The following is a 25,663-nucleotide window of genomic DNA, read 5'->3' as shown; positions in this document are numbered from 1 at the left end:
CTAAAATTAATTAATGCAGCAATTTATTTAAAATAAATTTTAAAACTAAGAAAAGAAAATAATAAAAGTATCAATAATTTAAAGCACTGTTTTTAAAGCAATCAATATAATATATATATAAAAATCAGTTGATTTAAATCAATGATTTTTTTAAAAAAATCATTTGATTTTAATCATGATTTAAATCGTGATTTAAATCAAGCTGATTTAAATCAACGAACCCTGCTTTTTAGATTACCAATTTCATCAAAAGTGGACTTATCATTAAAACAGGAGGTTAAGAAAACAACCATTTCCTGAAAAAATAAAATAAAAAGGCAGTTTTTTTTATGGAAGGGCAGATTATTTTTACAAAAAGGGCAAAAAAGTGCTTCTATTAATAGGGATCAAAGGGCAAGCTGCCCTTCTACAAACGCTTAAGGGGAGAATACTGCTGTATTTAAACTAAGGAGATCTCATTCTTTTAAATACATTATTAATTTTACAATTTGGTATCTAATTTCTATTTATAAATAAATGATAAAAATTATAAAAAAAATAATAAATATATGAATAAGTAAATTTAAAATCTACAGTTATTCTTTTTGTATGAAGTTAGTGTGTTTGTGGAAGAAAGTTGATATTTTTTTTAAAATATTTATTGTAATATTAAATAATGATTGAAAAAATATTCAAGGTCATACTTTAGAATAACTTAATTTTAATTGAGAACATAAAGTATAATTTAAATCTTTGTTTTAAATAAAATTAAGAAAAACAATTTAAACTATTAAAAAAAAATGGCTTACTTCATTGGCTTACTACTTTTTTAAACAAACCTGATGGTGAAACCTCAGGTGGTGATAACATCTTATTATAAAAGTGGTGTGCCCTTTTTTTTTCTTTGAGGGGTCTGACAACTGCAATTGCTAAGTCTCACTGTCCAACACTTATAATTAACCAAAAATATATACTCAATGACAGAATAAAATAAAACATACAAACTAAAACAATTTGAATATTTTCAAAGAGTTGCACAGATGTTAAAGTTACCAATGCCATTCATTCAAACATAAATAAAGTAAATTTCATGTCTAAGAATAATTTTGGTATTTTTCCTTATTTTTATAAGCAATACAAACTATCTTTTGTATATATTCATACTTTGAAACACTTAGAGAAGGAATACAATGAATCAGGCTGTGTCCTGCATAGAGATAAATTAAGAAATTTCGCTAATGGCGACCCATTTACAATTTAAAATATAGGTATATATTTCAAAGAGGACAATTTTCGTGAAGTTGAACTGTGATTTTCAATACTCTGTACAGAACTATCTCCATGACAGGATAAAGTCCTTATCCTGTCATGGACATAGAAAAAAAAATTGACATATGAAAGTCTTTAAGACTTTTATAGCAGTCAAAAATTTCATACATATGTCTGATAATATAAGAAGGGAAAAATCCTTCCAGATATAAAACAAACACTCAACTAATTATTTATTATATTAATTAATTATTAACATTTGTGTACTATGTACATAGCATATATGAATCAGTACATTTAATATTAAGCATATAATCTAAAAATTAAAGTAATAATATCTCATATACCCTAAATTCATTGCTGAATGGCTGGGTGACATATCGAGTAGCTGATATCGTTGAGTTTCCTAGAATAGAATATTAAGTGATTTCCAAACTTATTTAAGGGGCTGTTAATCTAAATCACGAGGCATCAGATATCTAATTTCCGAAAAATTTCATAAGAAAACAAAACGTCACAATCCTCTGTTTCGGTCAGTGACTACCGGTTACTTATTTCTGTACACATACACTTGAAAAATCAGGTTCAACTTTCTTAGAAAGTAGGAACCAGTGAACATATTTTATCTTTTGGCAACACTAAAAAAAACTAAACTCCCTTTGCTGCTGCCAATAACCAAAATATTGTTCATTTTCCTTTCTCCATTTCCTATTTTCTAGCTCTTTCTTCGGGTAATGGATGAAGAAACTCTAGCATTTATGTGGGTAGAAATAATCAATAGATAACTTTCACCATAATTTAAAATTAAAATTAACGCGCTATACAATTTAATCGGTAATTATGTATTTCAATTAAACTTCTGATGAATTGATAGAATATTTCAACTGAAAAATTAATAAATCTGTCTTAGTGACTTTTGATCAATAAGTAATGTCTTCATTGGAAAAAAACATTCAAAATTGGATTGTTAATGAAACTGATGGGCTAATTGAGGGTCGCTTAAAAAATTTACCTGACTTTTCGTCAATTTGTAGACTCACCGAAGGAAGAAATAGAGAGATTTGGAAATTCGTCATAAAACGTGTGGGCTCGAAACAGTCAATTGCATCTATACGAAAACTATTGCGGCTACGACGAGCTGTTAAAGAAAGTGAAAAGTATCCGGATGATAATAAAGAAAACATTGTTCGTCTCTTGCAAAATCAATTGGATAACACTGAGGATAAAGTACGATTTCTTGAACATACTACAAAAAACGTCTCCAAGCATGTATTTTTATTAAATACTTCAATTAAAAATAAAAAGGAAGAAAATACCATTTTAAGCCAAAAGAGTACAATTCTTGAACTGGCCACTTTGAATCTTGAAGAAAAAAATAAATCCCTTCTAGTTGTTAGTGACAAACTTTTCATTTTCTTAAGTAAATTATTTGCAAATGAAAATACAAAATGCTTTAAATATGCTATCAATCGGAAATCAATTAAGAATGCTATCAATGAAAATTTCAATTTCAATGATGCTTTTCTTAATGGCATTCTCAATGAAATTATGTTAACTGTTAAAAAGAAATTACTTCATGAAGATGTTAATTCGTCCGTCGCTAATTTAATCTTTCCTGTGACTGAAATTATGAGTGAAACAATTGTTACAGATATTGTTAATCATTTGAAATGTATATCACAACAGGAATCTAATTCTCTTCAGAGCAACATTGAAAAAGCCAGGCAAGCAGAAGTGGGAAGATTGTCAGAAGCCTATTTGCAATCTATGAAGCAAGATCTAGTTAACAGTTGTTTTCAAAAAATAAAAATTGGTTCTTACAAATGTTCATTAGAGATAGATGATGTGTATTTTAATAAGGACAATAGTAAGCTGAAAAAAGATTATCTTACATTGCATATTCAAAATGAGTGTTTGTCTGATAGCATTAAATATTTGGAAGAGAAACTTGCTAGTGAATTGGATATAACTCAAAATATGAAAGAAAATAATGCAAATTCGAAAGTCATGTGTCAAGACATTGAAATAATTATGGGAGATTTTTATAAAAAGTTAAGTGTCCTACATGGATTATTAAATACGATGCCACAAGCTTTCATAAACATGAGGCTTTCTTTAGAGTCTTGTCGTAAGTTCATTGATACACAGATGCTGTCCACCATTAAGTGCAATAAAGATGATTGTTTCATCAATGTCGTTAATAACATGGATTGTGATTCTAAATTATCTTTTGAGCTACTGAAAAGTAAAGCATACTTACAAGATATTTTTAAAGATTATACTTTCACAAAATGGAACTTTCCTGCAAAAATTTGGGAATTTCTTTCTTTGAAACCATTTCGGAATCGACATTTGGTTATTGAAAAAATTGCTAGCATTAAAACAAAATTGTATGTTGTGCCAAAGCAGCTCTGCTATACACCTGAAGAAATTTCAACTTTGACGGTTAGAAAAAAGTTATCTTTGGTTATAGACAATGCAGATGATCTGGAAGTTGTCCAGAGAAATTTATTTGAGCTTAGAAAAAGCTGTAAAAAACTTGAAATTGTCTTAAAAGACTGGTGGTATCAAAATGCCCAATATATTCCAGCATTTGAACACAATGGAAAGACACTAAAAATGTGGTTGGCGATTTTAAATGCAATAGATAGTTGATACAATGCAACCTATTCCTCTTTGTAATTTATCTTTATAAATAATTTGCAAATAGTTTTAAATATCATATTAGTATTTAGCTTTTTGTATGTATTTTTGTCTTAAAATTGTATACTCATCATATTTATAGTTCTATTTTTTTTTTTTTTTTTTAATTGCTTAGTTTTCTACTAGATAAGCTTTGTATTTTATTGAAGGAGTTTTACGACATTAAGAAAGTGGGGAGCTCCAAATTGTTGGTGTCACAAAAAATTTAATTTGTTTAAATACAGAAGAACAGGGCAGCCATAGAACTGGAAAAGTCTGAGAACTTAGTCAATCTCGAAAAATCGGGCAATTTAAAAACATAGTGTGCAATCCTGAAAGTTGAAGAAAATAAATTCATTTTAGTTTGATATATCTAAAAGTACAATTGGCAAAACAATTACCTGACAAAAAAGATACTCTGACAAATTAATTGGTCTTTTATTAGTTTTTTTAATTGTTTATTTCCAATTCTTGTAGCAATAATTGTTTTGTTAAATATTTTATGTATAAGAATAAAGCATGAATGAAAAATTTATAAAATTTGTGCTTCTGATTACAAAAATCAGGAAAATTCTGATTTTTTTTTCTTCTTTTTCTGGATGTTTGTATCCACTTTGAATGGAGTTTTGATCTTCTCAAATCATCAACAAACATTTTTGAGAAAATTTTTTTTAACTTGTTCTGCATTTTCTTAAGAAATGATAAAAGAATTACATTACTGTAAAAAGTATTAAGCAATTTATTCAAATATTTGACAATTTTTTTAAAGAATGCTCTTGCAGATTATCACCAACATCATATGTTTTAAAAAAGATCATAAGGTTTCAATTTTTTTTTTCAATGTTCGATTTATATGAAATATCTAACTTTCCTTGAATGTCATTATTTCTCTTATATTATATTTAAAAAAATGTTTACAGAAAATGTTTTATTACAGTATTTTCTTATAAAATTCCATGCAAACTTTGTACAAAATTTATAAATCTTAGCAAGAGTGCTGCTGAATTCTTTGGACCTACCTCATTACTAGCTAGGGATTTCAAATATTATTTATATTCTAATTTTTTGTGTTTATTAAATATTAATTTGATATCTGTAAATATCAATTTTGCTATTTCAGATTATATAACTCCAATAATATTAAGCACTTAAAATAATTAGGTTTGAAATGCACACAATTGAGAAATACTTATGGGGAATTAATTAAACATAGAAATTATGAAAAAAAAATTTCTACTGGAGGTTCTAAGTCAGCTAATCAAATAAAATATAAGTGGATTTTTATTTAAGTGGTTCAACTTCAATGATTCCTCTAGGCAGGATTGTTTTAATATTGCCCAATCTGGTTATCTTATTTTAATACCCTTTTTTTCCCCCATGAGATATTTATGTTTTAAATTGACCTAATATGTAATTGATATGATTTTAATCTGTAATAATAATTAGTTGTGTTTAGCAATGTTGCATGTAAATAAAATCTATGCGAAAAAGCATACAGAAATAAAGAAATTGAGCAGTAAAATAATGTTAATCTTTCAATTTTGTCCAATATTTATTTATGATGTATCAAGTCGCATGGATTAATGATGTTTTTCTATTGTTCTTTGGCTCTTATAACTGTGAATTTTCTCGTGATTTTGAAAATCCATCTATTTTCAACACATATTAATAAGCCACTCTAATCGCACATTGTAATGTGTGCTTTATTTGTGCCGATTTCATCAGAAATCAAAGGGATTTTTTTTATTGTTCTTTCAGCAGTTATTGCTACGCTTTTCTACATTTTATTTATTATTTTTTAATCTGGTATTATAGCAAGTTGCGTTTCTCGAATCACACATTTTAACAATCATTTGTGACAATTTTATTATCAATCCAAGTCATTTTTGATGTTTTTTTTTTTTAAATAAGGCTATGCTACGCTTTTCTACATGATTTAGAAAATAACCAATATTTTTAAGATTTGCCCCCGAGTTTCAAAACGTGTTTTTCAATAATCACTTTAAATGTGCTTTATTTTTTCCAATTTCATCGTCAATCTAGGGAATCTTGCAACTTTTTTTTTTACAATTATTGCTACTCATTTCTAGTTTTTTGTCTTTTTTTAAAAAACTAAATTTTTAATACAATATTACAACACGAGAAATTCGAACACTGGTTTTTTAAACTGTTTATCAATTTGTGTCTAATTTTGTCTATAGATATGACTTTAATTTAAGCACATTTATTGGATAAATCCCCTGAATAGCATTCCACAACATTTTTTCTCATTGCATGCAATTAAACATCGATCGCTGTCAGGAAAATGAGAGACACTGATTAGTGAAGTCTATTCTTCAAAAAAATTCTACAATCAAGTTCCCTCCTGAGTACTATTAGAGATGAGTGAATTATATGCAGTAGGAATGGTCCCTCGTAAGATTCATAAAAATTTTGAATCAGCATACATGCCAGATCCTCAGTAATTTAATTTTTTTAATAATAATAGTCTTGTGTGAGTGCTTTTACTATAGCTGTGGAGCAGAATTCAAGCTTAGCGATATTCAATTCTTGACTGGGACAATCAGATTTTTACTGAACACTTGTAATTTAAGAGATATGCATACAACACTGTTCCATGTTCTACTTTTCCCTTTTTGGGAAGATTGGAAAAAGAAAAAATCATTACAATCAATGCAACAATTTTATGGCCATCACTTCATTTTCTTGTTTTTACTTTAAAGTTATAAACTAATTTAAATTTTTTTGTTTTTAGTATAAATTGAGGCATTCATAAAGAGTATGGAAAAGTAAGATCATTTCTGGCTTTATACGGATTTTTTTTGTAAAACCAGAAATAATACTCAATAATCCATTGTTGGTAGATAACTTATAAAGTCTTATACCTTTAACACCAACTTTTTATTATACTTCTCATTATTTAACATTGTTATAAACGATAATTGAAAGAAAATTAAACTGAAATCTTTAAAAAAAAATATGAAAACCACCAATAAGAAATAGTACGCTACTTGGGAATTCAAGTCTCTGATCTTTAATTCAATTATAGAGTTGGGATAATCTAGAGCAGAGGTTTCCAAAATCGCTTACTTAGTATTTTTTATGCAACTATTTAAATATAATTCTAGTAAAAAAAAGAAAAAGCAATATTTTAATAAAATATTTTTTCCCAATAACAATATAGAAAATAAATTATGAAAAAATAAGCATTTATAAGACATTTTAAAAGTATTTCTTATCAAGCTTTAATTAAAAATTAATTGAAATGGAAATTGGGGTCGTTTTGTGGCCCCTTCGCAATATTCAAATTCTAAAAAATGACCCATTCATGAAGTTCTAATTCGTAAAAATGGTCTTTCCCCCCAATTTCAAATTTGTAAAAACGGCCGCTTCACAAAATTGAACTTTATTAAATAATCACTCAATGACGCCATTTTATGAGATTTGAATGCATCTCAACTCAAATTCGAAAGTAAAAAATTTCGGAGTTCGGATAATCTTGTGAAAAAGACCAAAAAATGGTGAATGATAGACAACACGAAAAAATTACCGAAGTGGTAAAGTTACGATAGAATCATCACAAAACAAACACGTCCAAGCGGGTTAACTCAAATTCGAACATCGTAATAATGTATTAAGAATATCACAATTCAAAAAACCAAACCACGTGAAAAAGAGTTTAAAAAATATATAATGGCTGTAAAAACTACCATCAAAAGATATGGAATCGTCACAAACTGAATACGCCAAAAAATCATATTTCAAAATCAAAATTCAAACGTTGTAATAACACTGTATTGAAAATATCAGAATGAACAAAAAAAATTTTAATAACTGCTGATACACTATCAACTAACGACATAAAATTATGATGAAATCATCACAAATCTGACGCTTTGGAAGAAAAGATGGCTCAATTGGAAATTCGCATGGGGTAAAAACATATTAGATATATAGGAATTCATTCAAAGAACCAAAAGAAAGCAGCTGAAATAAGATTTAAAAAAAACAAAACAAGTAAACTTGGAAAAATTAAGAAGGAAAAAAAAGTGATCACTAAAAATTAATGTTCTTTATGAATTAAAAAAATGCCCCCCCCCCCAAAAAAAAAAAAACCTGGGTCAAACCCCGAGATATTATACACAGGGTTGGGTTTTTGACATGACAGTGGTAAAAACCATAAAAAACCTGTTTTCTTTCATTTATGGCATATAGAGGACAATATATTATTTTCACATAAATGCCTTTATAAATGAATGTTGTAAATGATTGCTATTGATTTTGCAACTATTGTTACGGTGGTTTACAGACACAACTACTACTATTAATTATAACCAGTGATCGTTTATTTTATGCATATATTGTCGAATTAATTTACATACCTCAACTATTTAAAATACTTAAATTAACAAAGCTTTAATCAAATACAAATTTATATAACAAATTAAACTAATTAAAAGGCTTTGATTAGCAACAAATAAACTAATTGGCATGGAGAGAACTTACCCATACTGATGTTTATATTGGAAGTTGGTGAACCTCAAAATGACTCGGTTCTGCTCTCTCTAAAGATCAACAAAAACAGTAGCAGTAGGAGTAGAGAGAGCAGAACCGAGTCATTTTGAGGTTCACCAACTTCCAATATAAACATCAGTATGGGTAAGTTCTCTCCATGCCAATTAGTTTATTTGTTGCTAATCAAAGCCTTTTAATTAGTTTAATTTGTTATATAAATTTGTATTTGATTAAAGCTTTGTTAATTTAAGTATTTTAAATCTAGTCAATTATTTTGCAATTTACGGTAAATCTATTTTAAATGTTTTATTGTGATTCTGAATTAAGTGACGATAAGCGTCACACTATAAACATGTAATCTTATAGAAGGATATACATTCATATAGAAATATTGTTATATACTTATTGAAAATAGTGATACTTTTATCATTATAGCTTGATTTGCAAAGGATTCAAAATTTTGCACTTGTTAGAAATAAACAAAAAAAAAAAAAAAAAACTTGGAACTATTAATAAATTCAAGAACTAAAAAGAATTTAAAATTTGGCATTTCTTAAATATTAGAAATAAGCTAAACAAAACTTTCAAAACTTGCAACCACGAACAAACTCTAAGTCAAGAATGACTTGACATTCTTCAGTAATGTAATATGCCAAACAAAATGATGTTTGGAAATGTTGAAAATTTTGTTTAGTATCCTAATATTTTACTTCAAATAGTATGTTTTGATATAATTATGTTGGGAAAATGCAAGAATCTGTTCGTAAATATCTTTTAACAACTTTTTTTCTAATTTTATTGCCCAAAAATTAATTTTAAATTATAAGCAGTTAAACTCAAATAAAAATACAGTTTTACCAAAACTAGAGGTTTTTGACATGACGGTAAAAACCATGATATAAACCAGTAAAAACCGTCATGTGTCACAAACTTGCCAACCCTGATTATACAGATTTATAATTTCCAAATAAATTGGCAATCCTCATGATTCCAGGAAGTTTTGAAAGATGAGTTTAATTGAATTCATTTATCAAAACTTGGTGATAAGAGGATTAACAATAAGAACATTAATTTAAAAAAGATTATACAATACTATTTATGACAATAAGTTTCTTAAAAAAAGAATAAACTAACTGAAGTACGTCCATCCCTCTATCTGTTATGGATTCTAGCAACTATTAACTCTTTCCCAGTTGAAAGTTTTTAAGTCTCAAAACCATGGCATACTACTGTTCTGGTAAATTTGGCTTGATGCATATTGGGTGAAAACAAGACTTATGAGTAGGAAATGTTAGTGCAAAGATCACATTCACCAAATCAAACTCTGATTTTGGCTCAAAAATGTTAAATTCCAAAACTTTTTGGACAGTTGACTGATTTTCCAAGTAGTGTAGCAACCTTGTGTAATAAATGTTGTGGCTGAAGTCTTTATAAGACCTTTAATTTGATACTTTTTATTTAAATAATTCCATTCTTTTCTCTAAACTGAGTAAGTCTCAAAACTAACTCCCATTTTATCAATAAACTTTTATACATATTTTTTTTTGGGGGGGGGGGGGGGAAAGAGTTGATTTTGAAATCACAAGTCTTAAATACATTAGTAAATTCAATATTTTTGCGAATGAATTCATGTATTTGAATTAAATATTTCATACATGCAACAAAAAAATTAAGAACTGGGGAAAAATAAGACATATTCATCTTAGATGTATGGAAAAAATTATCAAACCATAATGAAGTTTTCATACGTTCATTCATTGACATTTAATTGATTTAAAGCCAATACTATATGATCAAAAGAGTATCAGAAAAGGTAGATATAACATGAATAAAATATTCATCTAAATAGCTAATCTAAATTGACTGTAAAATGAGGAACAAGCAATCAGATTCGATTAGGCCCCCACTCACAGTTTCCTATAAATATTGACTAAGGATCAAAACCTCCATCTAGAGTAGATCAAATAATATAGGCATACACCATTTGCGGAAATTCTTAAATTTTGTGGATACTGTCCACAAGTCATGATTCGTATTCAAAGGTAAAATAACCACCTACCATTTCTTACGCCCACGATTTAAAAATCTAATATCGCATTTAGATCATGCATTTTTAAAATCCAACATCAATCCCAGAAAATCTAAGTTATATTCACACGATTATAACACCAAACATCAACTTGTGTGATTTAAAAATTGCACATTGCAATTCGTATTTACACAAATGTAAACTGAAAAATCAACTCAATTTAAAAATTATAGCCGTGATTTGTATTCAAGGGTCTTTTAAATGCAACATCACAACTTGTATCCATGCGTCTTTAGAATTCTGTATCGCAATTCATATTAACACGGTTTTAAAATCAAACATCACAATTCCCATGCGCGCAATATCAGATGCTTCAGGCTTTTCCAGTTGCTATTAGAAATGGTTGTAAATAAATACATTTAAATTAAATCTTTCGTTTTTTGTGTTTATTCTTTACGAAAGATTTTTTTACTTTCTCGCTTATTGCTTTTGATGTGATCGTAATAATTTGGTTGAAAAAGAGTACAGGTAAAAGGTCATTTATTTAAAATAAATTTCATTTATTTTAATTACATAAATTTATTTTCATTCATTTCATACTACATTAAATCAATTAACATTTGTGCTTTATTAAACATGTTCGATTTTCTTTAAAAAAATTTATTTTACAGGGTTGTCACTCAAATCTAGAAAAAAAATTCCCAGTGTCTTCCCTGTACATATTATAAACAATATATATTAAGAGGAAACAACAATTACTGTGCTTTTATATGAGCTATATTGGGCTAACTATATTTATTATTAATTGCTGGAAAAACAGCTGAACATGCTTAAATAATGCTATAGTAAATGAAATAGTTTTGTATAGCTGAAATATCATGGTTAAATATCCCATAGATTACGCTTTGAGTGGTCACCATTAAAAAATGGTGACCACTCAAAGCGTAATAAGAAACAAAATTCCCTGCATTTTCCGGGTTTTCCCTGTGGAGTGGTGACCTTGTTTTACCTTGCTACTATTTATCCTCAGGCCCCCACTTTGCGGCAATTTCGTTAAAAAAAAATTCGTGAGGGTTTAGCCAGTGTTTTATGGTACTATAAAAAAGCATACTGCTTTTTGTAAAAATATATTTAAATAAGAGTAAAACAATAGACATAAACTCAGTCGATTTATTGCGCAAACAAGAAAACAAATAACATAATTTAGATACCCAATGGAATACACGAATCTACATAAAACTGAAATGATTACAGTCAACAGAACAGGGAACAATAAATACATTGTGTATAAATACATATATGTAAATTATGTACCATGGAAACATGTTATTTAAGTTCTAATGAGTTTGACATTGAACTCCACGGGGTCCGCCATGGTCATCATCCTCTTCATATGCTTGTCGGTATCTTTGTTGTCTGGAAAACTCTGGAGCAATATCACACAATGGTACCTAAAATAAAACAGTTACTCTTTGTCAAACAACTTATTAATCATGTACCACATAGCCATTTACCCGAATACTGGATGTTCAACTGCCAAATAGCATTTTTGAAAAAGTTCAGGAGTAAATATTTCTTATATGTAAACAAATTTAGTCATTATTGAAAAATAATCAATATTTTTGGCCTTATTAATGGTATGTTAAAAAAAATTCAATATCCTTGTTATGTTTTTTGGGTTATAGTACAGTATTTCGGTACCTCTGCAGATTTGGAAAATAGATTGTGAAACAAACACAGGAGTAGAATTAGTTTGTTCAAAAAAAATTTTTTTTTTATTTCTGGAAAAATATGGGAAGAAACAAAAAAATAGAAAAATTAATTAAATAAAAACACAGATCCCAAATGAACATCTCATATTACACAATAAACATAAATAGAAATTGAGAAATACTTTTTACTTTTGAATGGTGACAGAATAAATACTTTATTAAAATTTTTAAGTTTCTTTTTTTAATGTACATTAACATCTAAGAAGTAGATTTGGTAATTCTGTGATCATTTAATCGTAATATCAAATAATCAGTTGGTGTCATCAGCTCAAAAAATAGTGGGAGGAGAGGAGAAAAAAAATCTCGAGAGGAGAAAAAAAAACTTAAAAGTTCACACCTTTTATTAGTCAAAAATCAAGAGAGTTATGGCTTAATTCCGGAGGACCGAAGACTAACAGAAATTGAAATTTAACCATAAAATGTGGGTGAGTTGGTACATCTGAAATTCATTGCACTCAACCACTGTTTTAAAAACATCATTCTTAGAATGCATTGTATCTTACCTTCAGAAATACTTGAGCCTAAAAGAATCTCAATTTTCCAAGTGATTGTCGGCTCAGAGAAATAATTTTTTAATGTTATTTTGCACAAACCCAAGAGAAAAGCATGAAATACCAGGTTTTGTGCAAGATTTGATAGGCAAAAAAAGTCCCTGACAATTTCGGACTTGGCGCTAAAATTATGTCTTTCCCTAACCTTTTTCTCAAATATCATTTTCCCAGCAGACTTTTAAATGAAAACTAGAAATTGTATAAATCTTATAATTGTGTAAAATTAAAACCCTAATCAAATACTAATTTTCCTTTTTATCAAAGAAGGTATAGTGACACCATTGATTTTGGGTGTTATTTATTCATTATTTGAGCTGTTGGGCATATTCATTTTGTTTAACCTAGATTTACATTTTAGGAAAATTTTTGACACAAAGAAAATAACTTAATAAATACCTCTTCAGCTTCATCTGGAATGATGAATTCTGGTCTAGGAGGTAAAATATTTTCCAGCTGTGCACATGCTGTTTCATCAATATTAGACGGGAAGTTGACAAGAAAGTGTACAACCAATTTACCCTTTTCAAAAGGATTTTTGTACTGAGGCATGCCTTCATTCAATACACATTTCAGACTTTGATGTTTGACTACTTCACCTGAAAGAAAAAAAATACAAATATTATTCAAAACTCTGAAAACAAATCATATGAATGCAAATGTCAGCTTAATTGGTTTTTATGTTTTTTATCAGCTAAAAAGATAAGAATGATCTGAAAAATAAATAAAATTAACTCTTAAGAGTGAGAGAATAACTTGTGAGCTACAATATACCAAAAAAAAAATTTCCTATTTTATTTGGAAGTTTTTTTAATCCCTTGGCAAAGCACAGAAATACAGTTTTTTAAAACTTTTTGTATTTCTCTAAAACTGCTGTATTCTGTAAAATTCTTTATTTCTTAACTCACAGAAATTATGAAACACTGCAGTAGTAACATTTCTGCATAGATCTGAGTACAAATCTATTCCTAGTGATTGTAATTTTAAAACTCAATAATAACATGCACTTAATTCAAATACATAGATGACACTGCTTTTACTTTGTCTATTTATATTGAAGAGCAATATTTTTTGTGTGTAAAGATTTGCATTTCTTTCTTTAAATATAGACGAAAAAATACAAAATATTTTACAGCTGAAAGATCAGCAATAAATTATCCTAAAAACAAGAGAGCGAAAATTTCAAGCAACATTATTTAATAAAGCACATAACTCATGCTTAGTCAATGTGTGAGATAGAGGTAACGCCTGGGAGAATGAGTAACTAATTTTTGTTAGTCTGAATTGTTTTACACTGTCAGCATGGAAACCAATACACATTTGAAAATGATCTTATTCAATTTTGTATTCAAAATCACCAAAATCTGGCTAAGCTATGTGGTTATCTAATAAAGCAGATGACCTTGTGAATCTCAGAAAAATATTATATTAAAACCAATAACACATATTAATAGTAACTGAAACTTCTGATAAACCTTTTTCAACTTTATTACATTTCAATTATCATAATAGAATGCAAATTATACATTATTTTGAACACTTAGATCTATAAGCTTAAAATTCCAATAGAAAAAGTCACATATACCAGTGTTCTACAATTTTGAAATCTTTTTACTGTTTAAATTTGAAAACTAATACATGCATGCAAATTGATGAATACCAAATATCTGCCTCAAAATTCTCACATAAATTTTAAAGATCTCAGAAAATTCTGCATTATTTTTAATTATTTATTATTACCTTGATAAATCAAACAATAATTAATAAAACTATTAATATAATAAATTCGAGATTTGTGGAACTTTCAAGAGTCTATATTTTTACTTCCTATTAATTACCAAAAAGCTGGAGAATTCTTTCACAGAAAAAGAATACTAGAAGTATTAGCTTCAAATATTCCGAAATTGTAACTAGATTTATAATTATAACAGCTTTTTATTTCATACAAACTTCTCAGGTTTAAGGCATTAAAAAATAAATAAATATGAAACTTACCAGGGATGCAAGAAATGACCAATAACCTGTTATCTAAAGTCTTAATTGTTCGTTGGAAGCCACATAAAGCCTCTGTCAAAGAGAGCTCCATTTTTATAATAAGATCAGATCCATTTCTCTTGAACACTTCATGTTCTTTTTCATCAATTATTATAATTATATCGCCTGGTTCCATCCCAGGCTCTTGATCTCCTTCACCAGCAAAAGTAATTTTATGACCGTCTTCCATACCTTAAAAAAATTTCCCATTTCAATAAAAAAAACTTGATCATTGAAAAATTTAAATAATTTTGCAATCCCATAAAAATCATTAATGTAATATGAATCCATTGATCTAAAAAATAACTTAATAAGATGTCAAAAATATTTAAAGCAATGCCTAGCTTTCTAAAAAGCGCCGTCTACTTGTCCGTCATAGTTTTGTATTTCTTTAAAATTATGATCTGATACTTGTTTTATCAAGTATAATAAGTCTTTCAATCTAATACAAAAAAGAAGTATCTTCAGGAGTGGAAAGTGTCATAAAATATGAAGAACTGTAGGCCTCTCGGAGAGCAGAACAGTTCCAGAGATGATCACCATTAATGTCAAAATGTTCCTCGCAGAAAATGTAGGTAGGAGAGTCAGCTAGTCCAATGTGGTGTAAATGTGACTGTAGAAAGTCCAGTCAGTAGCTTGATTGAAAAAAACCCTGTTAGTCATAATCATAGTAATATTGATATGCAAAATAAATATATTTTACTCATATTTCATAAATTAAATCCATATAAATATAAAAATATAGATAATTTTGAACCAATATGGAGAGCTTTTTCCACAGTGGAAAAACTGACCTGGTTCCTTCCATCTCAAGTGGAAAAAAAAATAGATTTCTTCTAACACAAGAGAAACACAAGTTTCTTCCAAACAAAAAGGGAAGAATAGAAGAAATTCTTAATATATATATATATATATATATATATATATACATAAATTTACAGTGAAATCTCACTTTACGGACACTCCTACAAACCAGGCGCCACTCATTACAGGCATCTTTTTATTTCCCTTGAAATAAACCATCTATGTACCCTCTCCACAAAGCGGATCACTTAATTTGGAAAAGGATAACATATCTCATATAAAAATGAATTATTTTAACCTGTAACCTAATGTTTCTGCATTCGTAATGTTTTGCATACCCTCCAACTGCTACGGAATTTGCGTAGTTTCAGAAATCTTCTTTTCAGACGGTAGCAAAACTAATGTCTTAATATTTTAAAAAAAATAATTTTAGCGTAACTTGTCCACTATTACTTATAAAAGTGCAGGCCATATGGCTAGATTCTTAAGTTCTGATAAAAGTTTTATGAGAGATCCATTTGCTTTAAAAATTTCTACTTTGGTTCGCTATCACTAGAAAGAATTATTTTCAAAATCCTCATAAGTTGGAGGGTATGTGATTTGTATTCATAATTAATATTCCTAATAACAAATATCCCAATAATTTTGAATTTGGCCACTTGATTTGATCATAAACTATGGTATTTGATTTCAAGATCAGCTTAGAATATAGTCCAAAAATTATGACTAGAGAAATAATTTAATATAAGTAATTTATAAAAATTGAATACCAAAACCAAAATGAAATCCAACAATGTAGATTGAAAAAAAAAAAAAAGTTTAAATAAGAATGCATAACAGGATTTCAGAGGCTCTCTGAACACATCTTTCTGTGTATTACTGCTTTGTAAAATAAAAGAGTAAAATGCGTCCCAAAGACAATTCTATATTGAAAAATAATGTCTTTCATTTTAGCATTCAAATATGGAAGGGTAGTGTTTTAAAAAAGGAGAGAGGTTCAAATATTTATTTTTTAAAATAATTTTATGTTGTTAAATGTTTTCTTGTGAATTAAAATAAAGTACATTGAAATGAAAATTGATATTAATTTATTTCTATTTGTTAATTTCTTCTGTTAAAAGAAAAGACTATTGATACCCTACCTTACCTCCCTGTGGCAGAGTTTGTTCGGCCTTTTTGCGACAAACCTCTCTAGCACTAATATCTTTCTGCAAGATAATTTTACTAATAACAAATATATTTGTTACAAATTTAAAGTGACAAAAGTGTTGTGTTTACCAAAAAAAAAAATTATAATAATAATCATCTATCTGAATAAAATAAATTTATATATTTTTTAAGGGGTCCCTTTTTCGCATTTCGTAAATCATCATCAAATAAAAACTAATTAAAAATGGTAAAATCCCTTGCAGTAACTACCGAAAAAAAAAAAAAAGACTGATGGCGAAATCACGCGAATCTGACTCTTTAAAAAAAAGATTACTAAAATGTGTGTCTTCTTTGGAGATTCAGTTGTTGTAATAAACATTGTATAGAAAATGGGATGTTCTGAATGCACACAAAAATCAGGAAGAAAAAAAAGACAAAAATTTACAAATCAGAATAATATTTTTATCAGAAAAATCTGGAATAGAAGAGCAACTGCAAACCATGCAACAGAGGACAAAAGAGTAATTTGTAGATTGTATGAAATGATTTAAGAATTAAGTTTTGGATAAAAAAAAAAATTAATTATATGTTTTAATCTGAAGCATTCCAAACATAAATATATGACATAATGCATACCTTTGTCAATGTGAGCTTCAATAAGTTTTCTTTCTCGCACCACTTTTTTTCCATGACAGTTCTTGCACCGATCTTTAGGGTTTATATATTCTCCTTGACCTTGGCAGCTAGAGCAGACAGTTTGAATTCTTTGAACCATAGCAGGCCCCAACTGTTGAACATGTGTTTGCATTCCAGTACCATTACACTTAGTGCACTTCTCAAGTGCACCTTTTTTGCCACCACGTCCTAAAAACATTGAATAATTTTTGTAAATTATGTGTGACATTATTACAAAATGAGAAATGAAACATCAAATATATAGGGCCACACAGCACAGTTTTGGGTTTCTCTTTTTTCTGAGTAAATAATGGTCACTAACTTTTTAGCATTGAAAAAGGTTTTTACAAAACAACTAAATTATGCAAAGTCATCTTTAAATTATTGAGTTTTTTTTTTACATGAACTTCAACAATGTAACAATGCAGCAAATAAGAGAAAAAAAATTTTCAGGCACTATAAAAATATTTTTAAAAAACAAAATTCATGAAAATTGTGATTTTTTTAAAAATCCATAACAATGATACATTTTAGAAAAAATAATGTTGATGCTGTTTTTAAATCGCAAATGGTCTAAGCTTTTTATACTTACATATATATTTTAATCACCATATTTAAAGTTAATTATAAAAGCCAACTGATTTATCCTCCAATCAACTGGGGTGATTTTTGGTAAGTTATAATTAAGGCATTTTATTTATTTATTTCAGTGCAAATAATATAAATATTTACTTTAAATGTTATACCGTTAGATTACATTACTTTATATTTTAACTGTAACAAAAGGTGTATTTTTAATTTGTTTTAGTGTCAATAATATTTTAGCTGTACAAAATTCTGGAATTTAAACAATTTTCTTAACAAGTAAAAATTTAACAAAATGTGTAATCTTCTGTAATAACTGAATTTGAACCTAAAAAATTTTTAAATTACTCTCGTATACTGTTTTATGTATGTATTTCAAAAAGTAATTCTCACTCATTATCAAAATAAGATAAAAATTTGTAGTCTATAAAAAAAAATTAAAAGCATGTTAAAAGACAATCACTGTGCATACATTTTATTAGTGAACTAAAAAATAAATGATTATTGATAAACAACTTGAAAGGTTTTTCAATAAACTGAAAATGAAAAAATTAACATCTAAAGATGTCCTTTTTTTTCTTCCTTTTTTTGAAGAAAAAAAAAGGTATTTAAAAAATAATTTTAAAATCTCTTAAAAATTCATTGATATACCCCTAGAAAAAGAGAAACTTATAAAAATTCAACCAGTTGAGAATAATCCAGATAAAATAAATATTTGTTACAGTAATAAGAATTAAACCTATAAACATAGATAATTTTACCAGTGTGTAATTATTTAAACAATCAGTTATTTTTTCAAAATGAAATATGAATAAAAAGGCAGTGTTTTTATGCGATAGTAGATTATTTCTACAAAAAGGGTGCATTAAAAGGCAGACCATCCTTCAAAAAAGGATTAGGGAGAAAATTTTGATACTAAAAAATAATGGGATACAGGACTTTCTACAATGCTACGCTCTTCCAACCTTTTTTAAAATTTAAGAATTTTGCAAATTTTGAAATTTGATTTAAAATCTGCAAATACATAAGAGAATATTTTTTTAAAACTAAAAGCATTAAATATTATGGGACAGATAAGAACCATAAGCTTTTAAGTGAAATGCAATGCTCTTTCTTATGAATATAGTACCCTATTCATTTTCTTGTATTCTGGCATTAAGGTTTATGGTAATCCATGGACGATTACGATAAGCCATGATTCACAGTGCAGAGGTTATAGAATGTAAAGACAAGAAAGTTGTGTTTGATTTGACAAATCCTTATAAAGTTTTTGTTTAAACTTTAAAGAGTTTAAAAGTGCAAAATTTAGGAGTGGTAAATTTTTTTTAGAACTGAGCCACACTATACCAAAATAATGCTCCTTTTTTAAAAAAATTTTGTAATTAAAAAGCTATTTTTGCCAAAACATATCAATAATAAAGCGAATAATAAAATGCATTAATAATAAATTTATAAACCTTAAATATTTTGACAACAGTATCTAATTTATTGCATATTTCAGGCACAATGAAACTTATATAGATATCGTGTAACATGAATAAAAGGATGTTATATAAACTTTTGTGTGAATATATATGTTTAATATTAACCATTCATTAATTGTTTCATAGCAGAATGATGCTTAGGTTGTATTTTCAGGATCTCAAATTGTATTACAATACCACTTAAAATACAATACTAAAAATTCTAGTATGAACCCTGATTTTGAAAGTAGCATTTTTTTGCCAATAGCTAACTTTGCTACAGATTTTTAAACAGGAAATCATAACCAGATAACAAGTTATATCACTTCTTGACATTAGTTTAATCCCTTTTATAGACAACAGTTGTCAATCTTCAGCTAAATAGTATAAAAACTAACTATCAAGAGTGTATAAAAGTAAAAATATTGCTCTGAATATATTTACAAAGCAAATAAAAAAATTCATTCATACGTAAAAAAGGTAAAAATTACAGTGATCAGGGGAACACTAAAATTTTTGACTTTCCATAGTTTTCAAAAACTTTCTATCATTTTATTTACATCAGAGACAAAAAAAATTTTTAAACTACAGGTCGGAAGCACTGGAAAATATTTTGTCAAGGTAAATTTTAAGTTATGTATTGCAGTGATAGTAAAAATGCAAGGGAGGGGGGGGGGAATTTTTCTATTTAAAAATTATTCAGTTCACATTAAAGATTTTTTCCTTAGTCACAGGAGAATAAAAATATTTTTTAGAAGGAAATAAAAACATTAAATGCATATTTAATATATTGTACATAAAAATATTTAAAACAAATATTTTTATACATTATAATAACTTTTAAATTAAATGTAATAAATGGAAGGAATATTATATTTACTGTAAACAAACTTACGTATGGGTACAAGATATTAAAGGAATGAATTGAAATATGTTTATTAATTGAAGTAGTATTATATATATATAGGAAAATATTTTGCTTTTATTATTAATATTGTGCTGTAACCATTAAATAAATATCATCAGATTAACGTGATGATGTGATTTGAGGTTTGACCTCATCTATTTACAGTTTTTATTATTTAAAGTTTTGTAAGAAGTGTGAAGCTTTCCTGAAATAAATTCTAAAGTAGCAATTAACTTTCTCACCTTCACATTTATCACAAATCACATTTTTCTGCACTGCAAGTTTCCTAACTGCACCATTATACAATTCCTCTAAAGTCACTCCAAGTTGATGCACCACATTTGCACTTTTGTTTTCACGCTTGCGAGTACCACCACCAAAGAACATGTCAAAGATATCCATGGGAGATGACATGCCTCCTCCTCCAATACCACCCTCTTTGATAGCTTGTTCTCCCCCTTGATCATAAATTTTTCTCTTTTCAGGATTCGACAGCACTTCATATGCTTGAGATATTTGTTTAAACTAAAATGTAAAAACAAATCATTGAACGGACAGTAAATAAGTATAATGTGAGATAAGTTAGAAGGAAAATAACCGCTCTTAGTAATTAGTTCCATGAATAAACCAAAGCATATAATCACTGACTTAAAAATTTTCTCTTTCGAGCTGTGCAAATAATAATAGGCATTAGTGAGTTTGGACTAGTCCTGTTAAATTATAAAAAAATAAATTAATCCGAATACATTACACATACTTTTTATTAGATTTTAATTTCATACCTAAATTTTTCCAACTAATAACGGGAGTTTAGCATCTGACATTGCTTAAACTCATTCTCACTTATTCAGTAAAAAAGAGTCAATTACTACTCCTTAAGTATTCGTGTAATAAATAGAATATACTTTATCCAAATATGATGTTGTGCAAAGAATAATCATTTAAGCATATTAAATTAAATAATGATTGAAAAAAATAAACTAAACTGCAATTAAGAATTGTTTTAATACTAGTTAGTCCTTTTTGAAGATGTATTTCTTCCATTTTTACCTTTCACGTTAGAAGAAACTTATTTGTTTTTAAGCAGTTTTATCTATGGTTTCTTTCTTCAACTGCGAAAGAAACTCACCCCACATTTTTAGTTACTGAAATAAATTGGATGCACCTACCTTTTCACCTTCTGATGGATTTTTGTCAGGATGATATTTTAATGCAAGTTTACGGTAAGATTTCTTCAGTTCATCAATCGTGCAAGCCGGCTTGACATTAAGAATGTCATAATAAGTAGTCTCCTTAACCATAATTTATCTGGAAAAAATTTATAAATAGGAATAATGCATGTAACAAAAAGATCTAAATGTAAAAATACGAAATATTTTTAAAATGCCAAATAGTTTAAATTTAAACTGAAAATTTTTTTAAGAGACAATTAATTTTGTTTCATTTGGTTCAATTCAAACTAAAGGTATTTATATAAATAATAAAATATCAAAATAGGAAAAAGATTTTATACGGAAACCAGCCAATCCTGGTTTTAAATTTAACCAACAAATCTACTGAAAGTCTAAGCCTCTTAATTTTAAATTTTACTTTTTTACGTATTTTACTGTATCTCTAAAACTACACTGGTTATCATAAATTAAGGAAAAATCACAAAAATAGCGATAACTCTTTCAAAAGTAAGCCAAACCGTGCAAAATTTGCATATGTTGTCCACTAAGAGTAGCTGAGTAAAATTGCAATATGCAAATTAGTGGCGCTGCACTCGGCTTACGTCATCTGCCTGGAGCATAAAAGTCCAAGTTTGAGAGAAAGCACACAAATTTTACTGTGATTGCGACATTGAAAATCTGAGATAGCCAATTCGTAATAATGACCTCTAGGCATCATTTGCCTGAAGAACTACGATGGAGAGCCATCGGGAGACTAGAGGCAGGGCAGAGTCAATCAGAAGTGGCCAGATGGCTAAATGTGAGTCCATCTGTGGTTCATAGACTTTGGAGGCAATTTCAAACCACAGATTCGGCATCTAGGAGGTTCAGTCAAGGACGGCCAACTGTTACGACCAGTGCCGATGACCGATATTTGACATTAAGTGCACGCAGGAATAGAACCGCTACTCCGACACATCTTAGATCCTCTCTTGCTGCAGCCACCGGAAGGTTGGTGTCAACGTCAACTGTGCGCAGAAGGCTCCACGAAGGTGGTCTGTATGCGAGACGACCAGCCATTTGCGTGCCGCTCACATCACGCCATAGGAGAGACCGTTTGCAGTGGGCCCGACAACATGTCCACTGGACGTCAGATCAATGGAGGCCTGTTCTCTTTACGGATGAGTCCAGGTTTAGTCTAGAAAGTGACAGTAGACGTTATTTGATATGGAGAGAACCTGGGACCCGTTATCATCCATCAAACATCCGTGAAAGAGATGCATACGGAAGAGGCATATCCTTAGGAGGGCGCACATACCTCCATGTCTTTCCAAGGGGAACCGTGAATGCTCAGGTTTATCGAGACAACATCCTTGATGCTTATGTGCGCCCATATGCCGGGGCAATTGGTGATTGCTTCCTGTTACAGGACGATAATGCAAGACCACACAGAGCTCGCATTGTTGATGATTATCTTCAACAGGAAACAATTACTCGCATGGAGTGGCCAGCTCGATCCCCGGACTTGAATCCTATCGAGCACGTTTGGGATGCTCTAGGGAGGCGTGTATCTGCCATCAATCCGCCCCCTCAGACCCTTGCCACGCTTGCAACTGCTTTACAAGAGCAATGGCTCTCACTTCCTATTGAACTGATAGACCGCATAATTGAAAGCATCACACATCGTTGTTTGTGCTGTATTGCTTCTAGAGGCAATCATATTCCATATTAAAGGTACTTTTTCTATTGCAAACCGATACTTCCAATTTGTTTATTTTATACATGTGCTAATTTCTATACTACTATTAATGTCTGATAATTTCTTTTTATGTTGTTTAATACCTTACTATGTGTTGTATATTGTGGGTAAGTTTCATAAAATTCCATGTGTAATTTCTTGAGTTATCGCAATTTTTGTGAATTTTCCTTAATTTATGATAACCAGTGTATTTACATTTAAAACATAGGCATAACGTAAGGGGGAGTTTATTTTCTGAAAACTGTTAGTGTATTTTAAGTTTCATACATACATTTATGTATAAATGTACAGTCATATAAAAAATAAACATGCATAAATATAATATTTAAAATAAAGGAACAGTTTTCTAAAAAACAAGAAGCGCACCCCCCCCTCACGCTACGTCTATGATTATAAGCACATAATCTGTGTAGTTAAGAGGAAGATGGTCTTGGAAAAGTAATAATAAGTGGAAACTTTCAATTAATCTTCCAACCATAATATCAAACTCTATTTTTCACATTTCGCCTACCTTCCAGAAATAGAGTTAAAATTAGTAATCAATAAAAACACACTTTAAAAGGTAAATGTTTTTCCCTTAAACCATAGATTGCATTTACAAAGGAAATATGATTAAGAGAAACATCTCTTCATTTAATCCCATTTGAGTCAAATATAATATCAAGGGTGGTCAAATTGTCAAAACCTGGCGAAATTTCATGCACAGGAACAAATATGGAAAATGTCATTGAAAAAAAAGTCAAAATTTTATCGAAACCAAACAAATATATATTACAAAGCAAAGAAACTAAATAAATAGAATAAAAAATAGGGTACAAATTTCGAGCCATTGTACCCTGCCAAGATATAAAATAAAATGTAGGTCCCACTTCTGAAATTATAGGACAACAAGTTTGCAAACTATTTTTTTTATATAAAAAGGTGGGACAGTTTAAGAGTACAGCCTTTATCCCAAATGAACTGGGTTAAAATTTTTCAGTTATAAAAATTGTAGATAGATTTTAGCTGTTAACTTAGTAATTGTTTATTGTATATTAATAAATATAACATTAAGGAATTAAAAAATATACGCTAATAACAAACACTGGATTAAAAAGAAAATGCATATTTTGATGCATGGGTAGAAGTTGGGTTGAATAGGATAAACATGAAAACATTTAATTTATACTTGAAATGCAAATTAACTAAAAAACATGGCACTTATGTAGCATTACAAATGTCTATCAAGTGATAAAAGTAACTAAAAATCTCACTAGGAATGAGTAATTTGAGTTGATTTTTCTAAGTTATTCATTAAAATAGAAATTCAGCGGTGCTACACTATATCAATAAAATATAAAACTATTGTCATCTTGAAAAGCAGAGCTGGCAAAAAAACTTATTCCATAATAGAAGCTACCACATAAAGTTAATAAAATTCCAAACATTTTACTGGGGGCTTTTCAAAAATACAAAATTCCATATTAAGAGTTAGATGGTGTAACTACCTTATATTAATCAAGTGGATAAAATTGGTATCTTCAGAAACTATAAAATTGAAGCGACAAATATTAAAATTTAACATCAGAGGACGATTTAGTTACTATATAGTTACAAATCATATTATTTATTAAATGATTTAAAAATAAATAAAATAGAAAGGAATAAAATATTTAACAATCACTAACAAACATTTATCTGACTTATAAAATCAAAAAACATTATACGATTAATATACGAGAGTATTTTTCACACAAACATCGATCGTACCTTAATAAATTTTTCGAGTAGAAATAAATATGAATAAAACTTGGTAAAACTCTTGATAACAAAAAGCTGATCAGTATGCTTGTATTTAAGGAACAGATTATCAAATTTTACAAAGAAAGTTCTCGACACTACTTCTCATAACAAATCTGATCACAGAAAAAAGAAAGTTTCTACATGCGTGCGCAACAATATGAGTTTGCAAAATATTCTTAAAACTTAGTCGAAAATTCAAACGGATTAACAACCGTAATTCATACGATAACCAGAAGATATATCAGGTAAATAATGAACTGATTAAACTGAAAAAGTTAGTGCAGCTCATTCACTAAAATTTAGAAAACAGCAAACATGATTTTAAAGTGGAGTTTTAAAGTATATGTTTAATCAGGAATAAAAATTATATAAACTGCTTTGGATTGATTAGGTATAAAAATAAAAGAAAAGAATCTCCGAATAAAAATTTTTTTATTCAAATTTTATCAGGATGAAATTGCGTGTAAAAGGAGTTTGGAGATGAGAGTGAGAACCTGATTGGCAACTCCTGAAAAATTCTCCAATTAAATTCCCGTTCGCCACCTCTGAATTACAAATCT

The 25,663-nt window shown here is 28.6% G+C and overlaps 2 protein-coding genes across 2 annotated transcripts in view; both read right to left on the bottom strand.

Annotated features, from left to right (window-relative positions):
* The window catches only part of Dip-B (Dipeptidase B), a 29,239-nt gene extending 27,273 nt beyond the window's left edge, over positions 1–1,966 (bottom strand). The window contains exon 1 of the mRNA XM_087167520.1: positions 1,596–1,966. Coding sequence (XP_087023646.1) covers positions 1,596–1,627 — 32 coding nt within the window. The 5' untranslated portion in view covers positions 1,628–1,966. The remainder of the gene's footprint in view (positions 1–1,595) is intronic.
* A 9,664-nt stretch (positions 1,967–11,630) lies between these two features.
* Positions 11,631–25,562, bottom strand: Droj2 (DnaJ heat shock protein family (Hsp40) member A4-like). Its single transcript, XM_043053891.3, has 7 exons — positions 25,071–25,562; positions 21,581–21,719; positions 20,654–20,936; positions 17,418–17,645; positions 14,790–15,020; positions 13,194–13,393; positions 11,631–11,925 (listed from the first exon to the last, which is right to left on the bottom strand). Exons 2-7 carry the CDS (start codon positions 21,710–21,712, stop codon positions 11,812–11,814), a joined length of 1,188 nt encoding a protein of 395 aa, XP_042909825.1. The 5' UTR covers positions 21,713–21,719; positions 25,071–25,562; the 3' UTR covers positions 11,631–11,811.
* Positions 25,563–25,663: the final 101 nt, after the last annotated feature.

The sequence above is a fragment of the Parasteatoda tepidariorum genome, chromosome 7 (genome assembly GCF_982258835.1).
Source record: "Parasteatoda tepidariorum strain Cologne lab strain chromosome 7, Ptep-v5.0, whole genome shotgun sequence".
NCBI classification, from domain to species: domain Eukaryota; kingdom Metazoa; phylum Arthropoda; class Arachnida; order Araneae; family Theridiidae; genus Parasteatoda; species Parasteatoda tepidariorum.
Note: the sequence above shows the minus strand (reverse complement) of the source record. Positions and strands in the feature narration are given on the sequence as shown.

Bases quoted from the DNA above. Each gene is read 5' to 3' on its own strand.
- Droj2 (XM_043053891.3), bottom strand. From the start codon at position 21,712: ATGGTTAAGGAGACTACTTATTATGACATTCTTAATGTCAAGCCGGCT. The intron at 20,937-21,580 runs GTAGGTGCATCC...TTTACATTTTAG, and splicing joins ATCCATCAGAAGGTGAAAAG to TTTAAACAAATATCTCAAGC. The intron at 17,646-20,653 runs GTGAGAAAGTTA...CAATGTTTTTAG, and splicing joins GATTTGTGATAAATGTGAAG to GACGTGGTGGCAAAAAAGGT.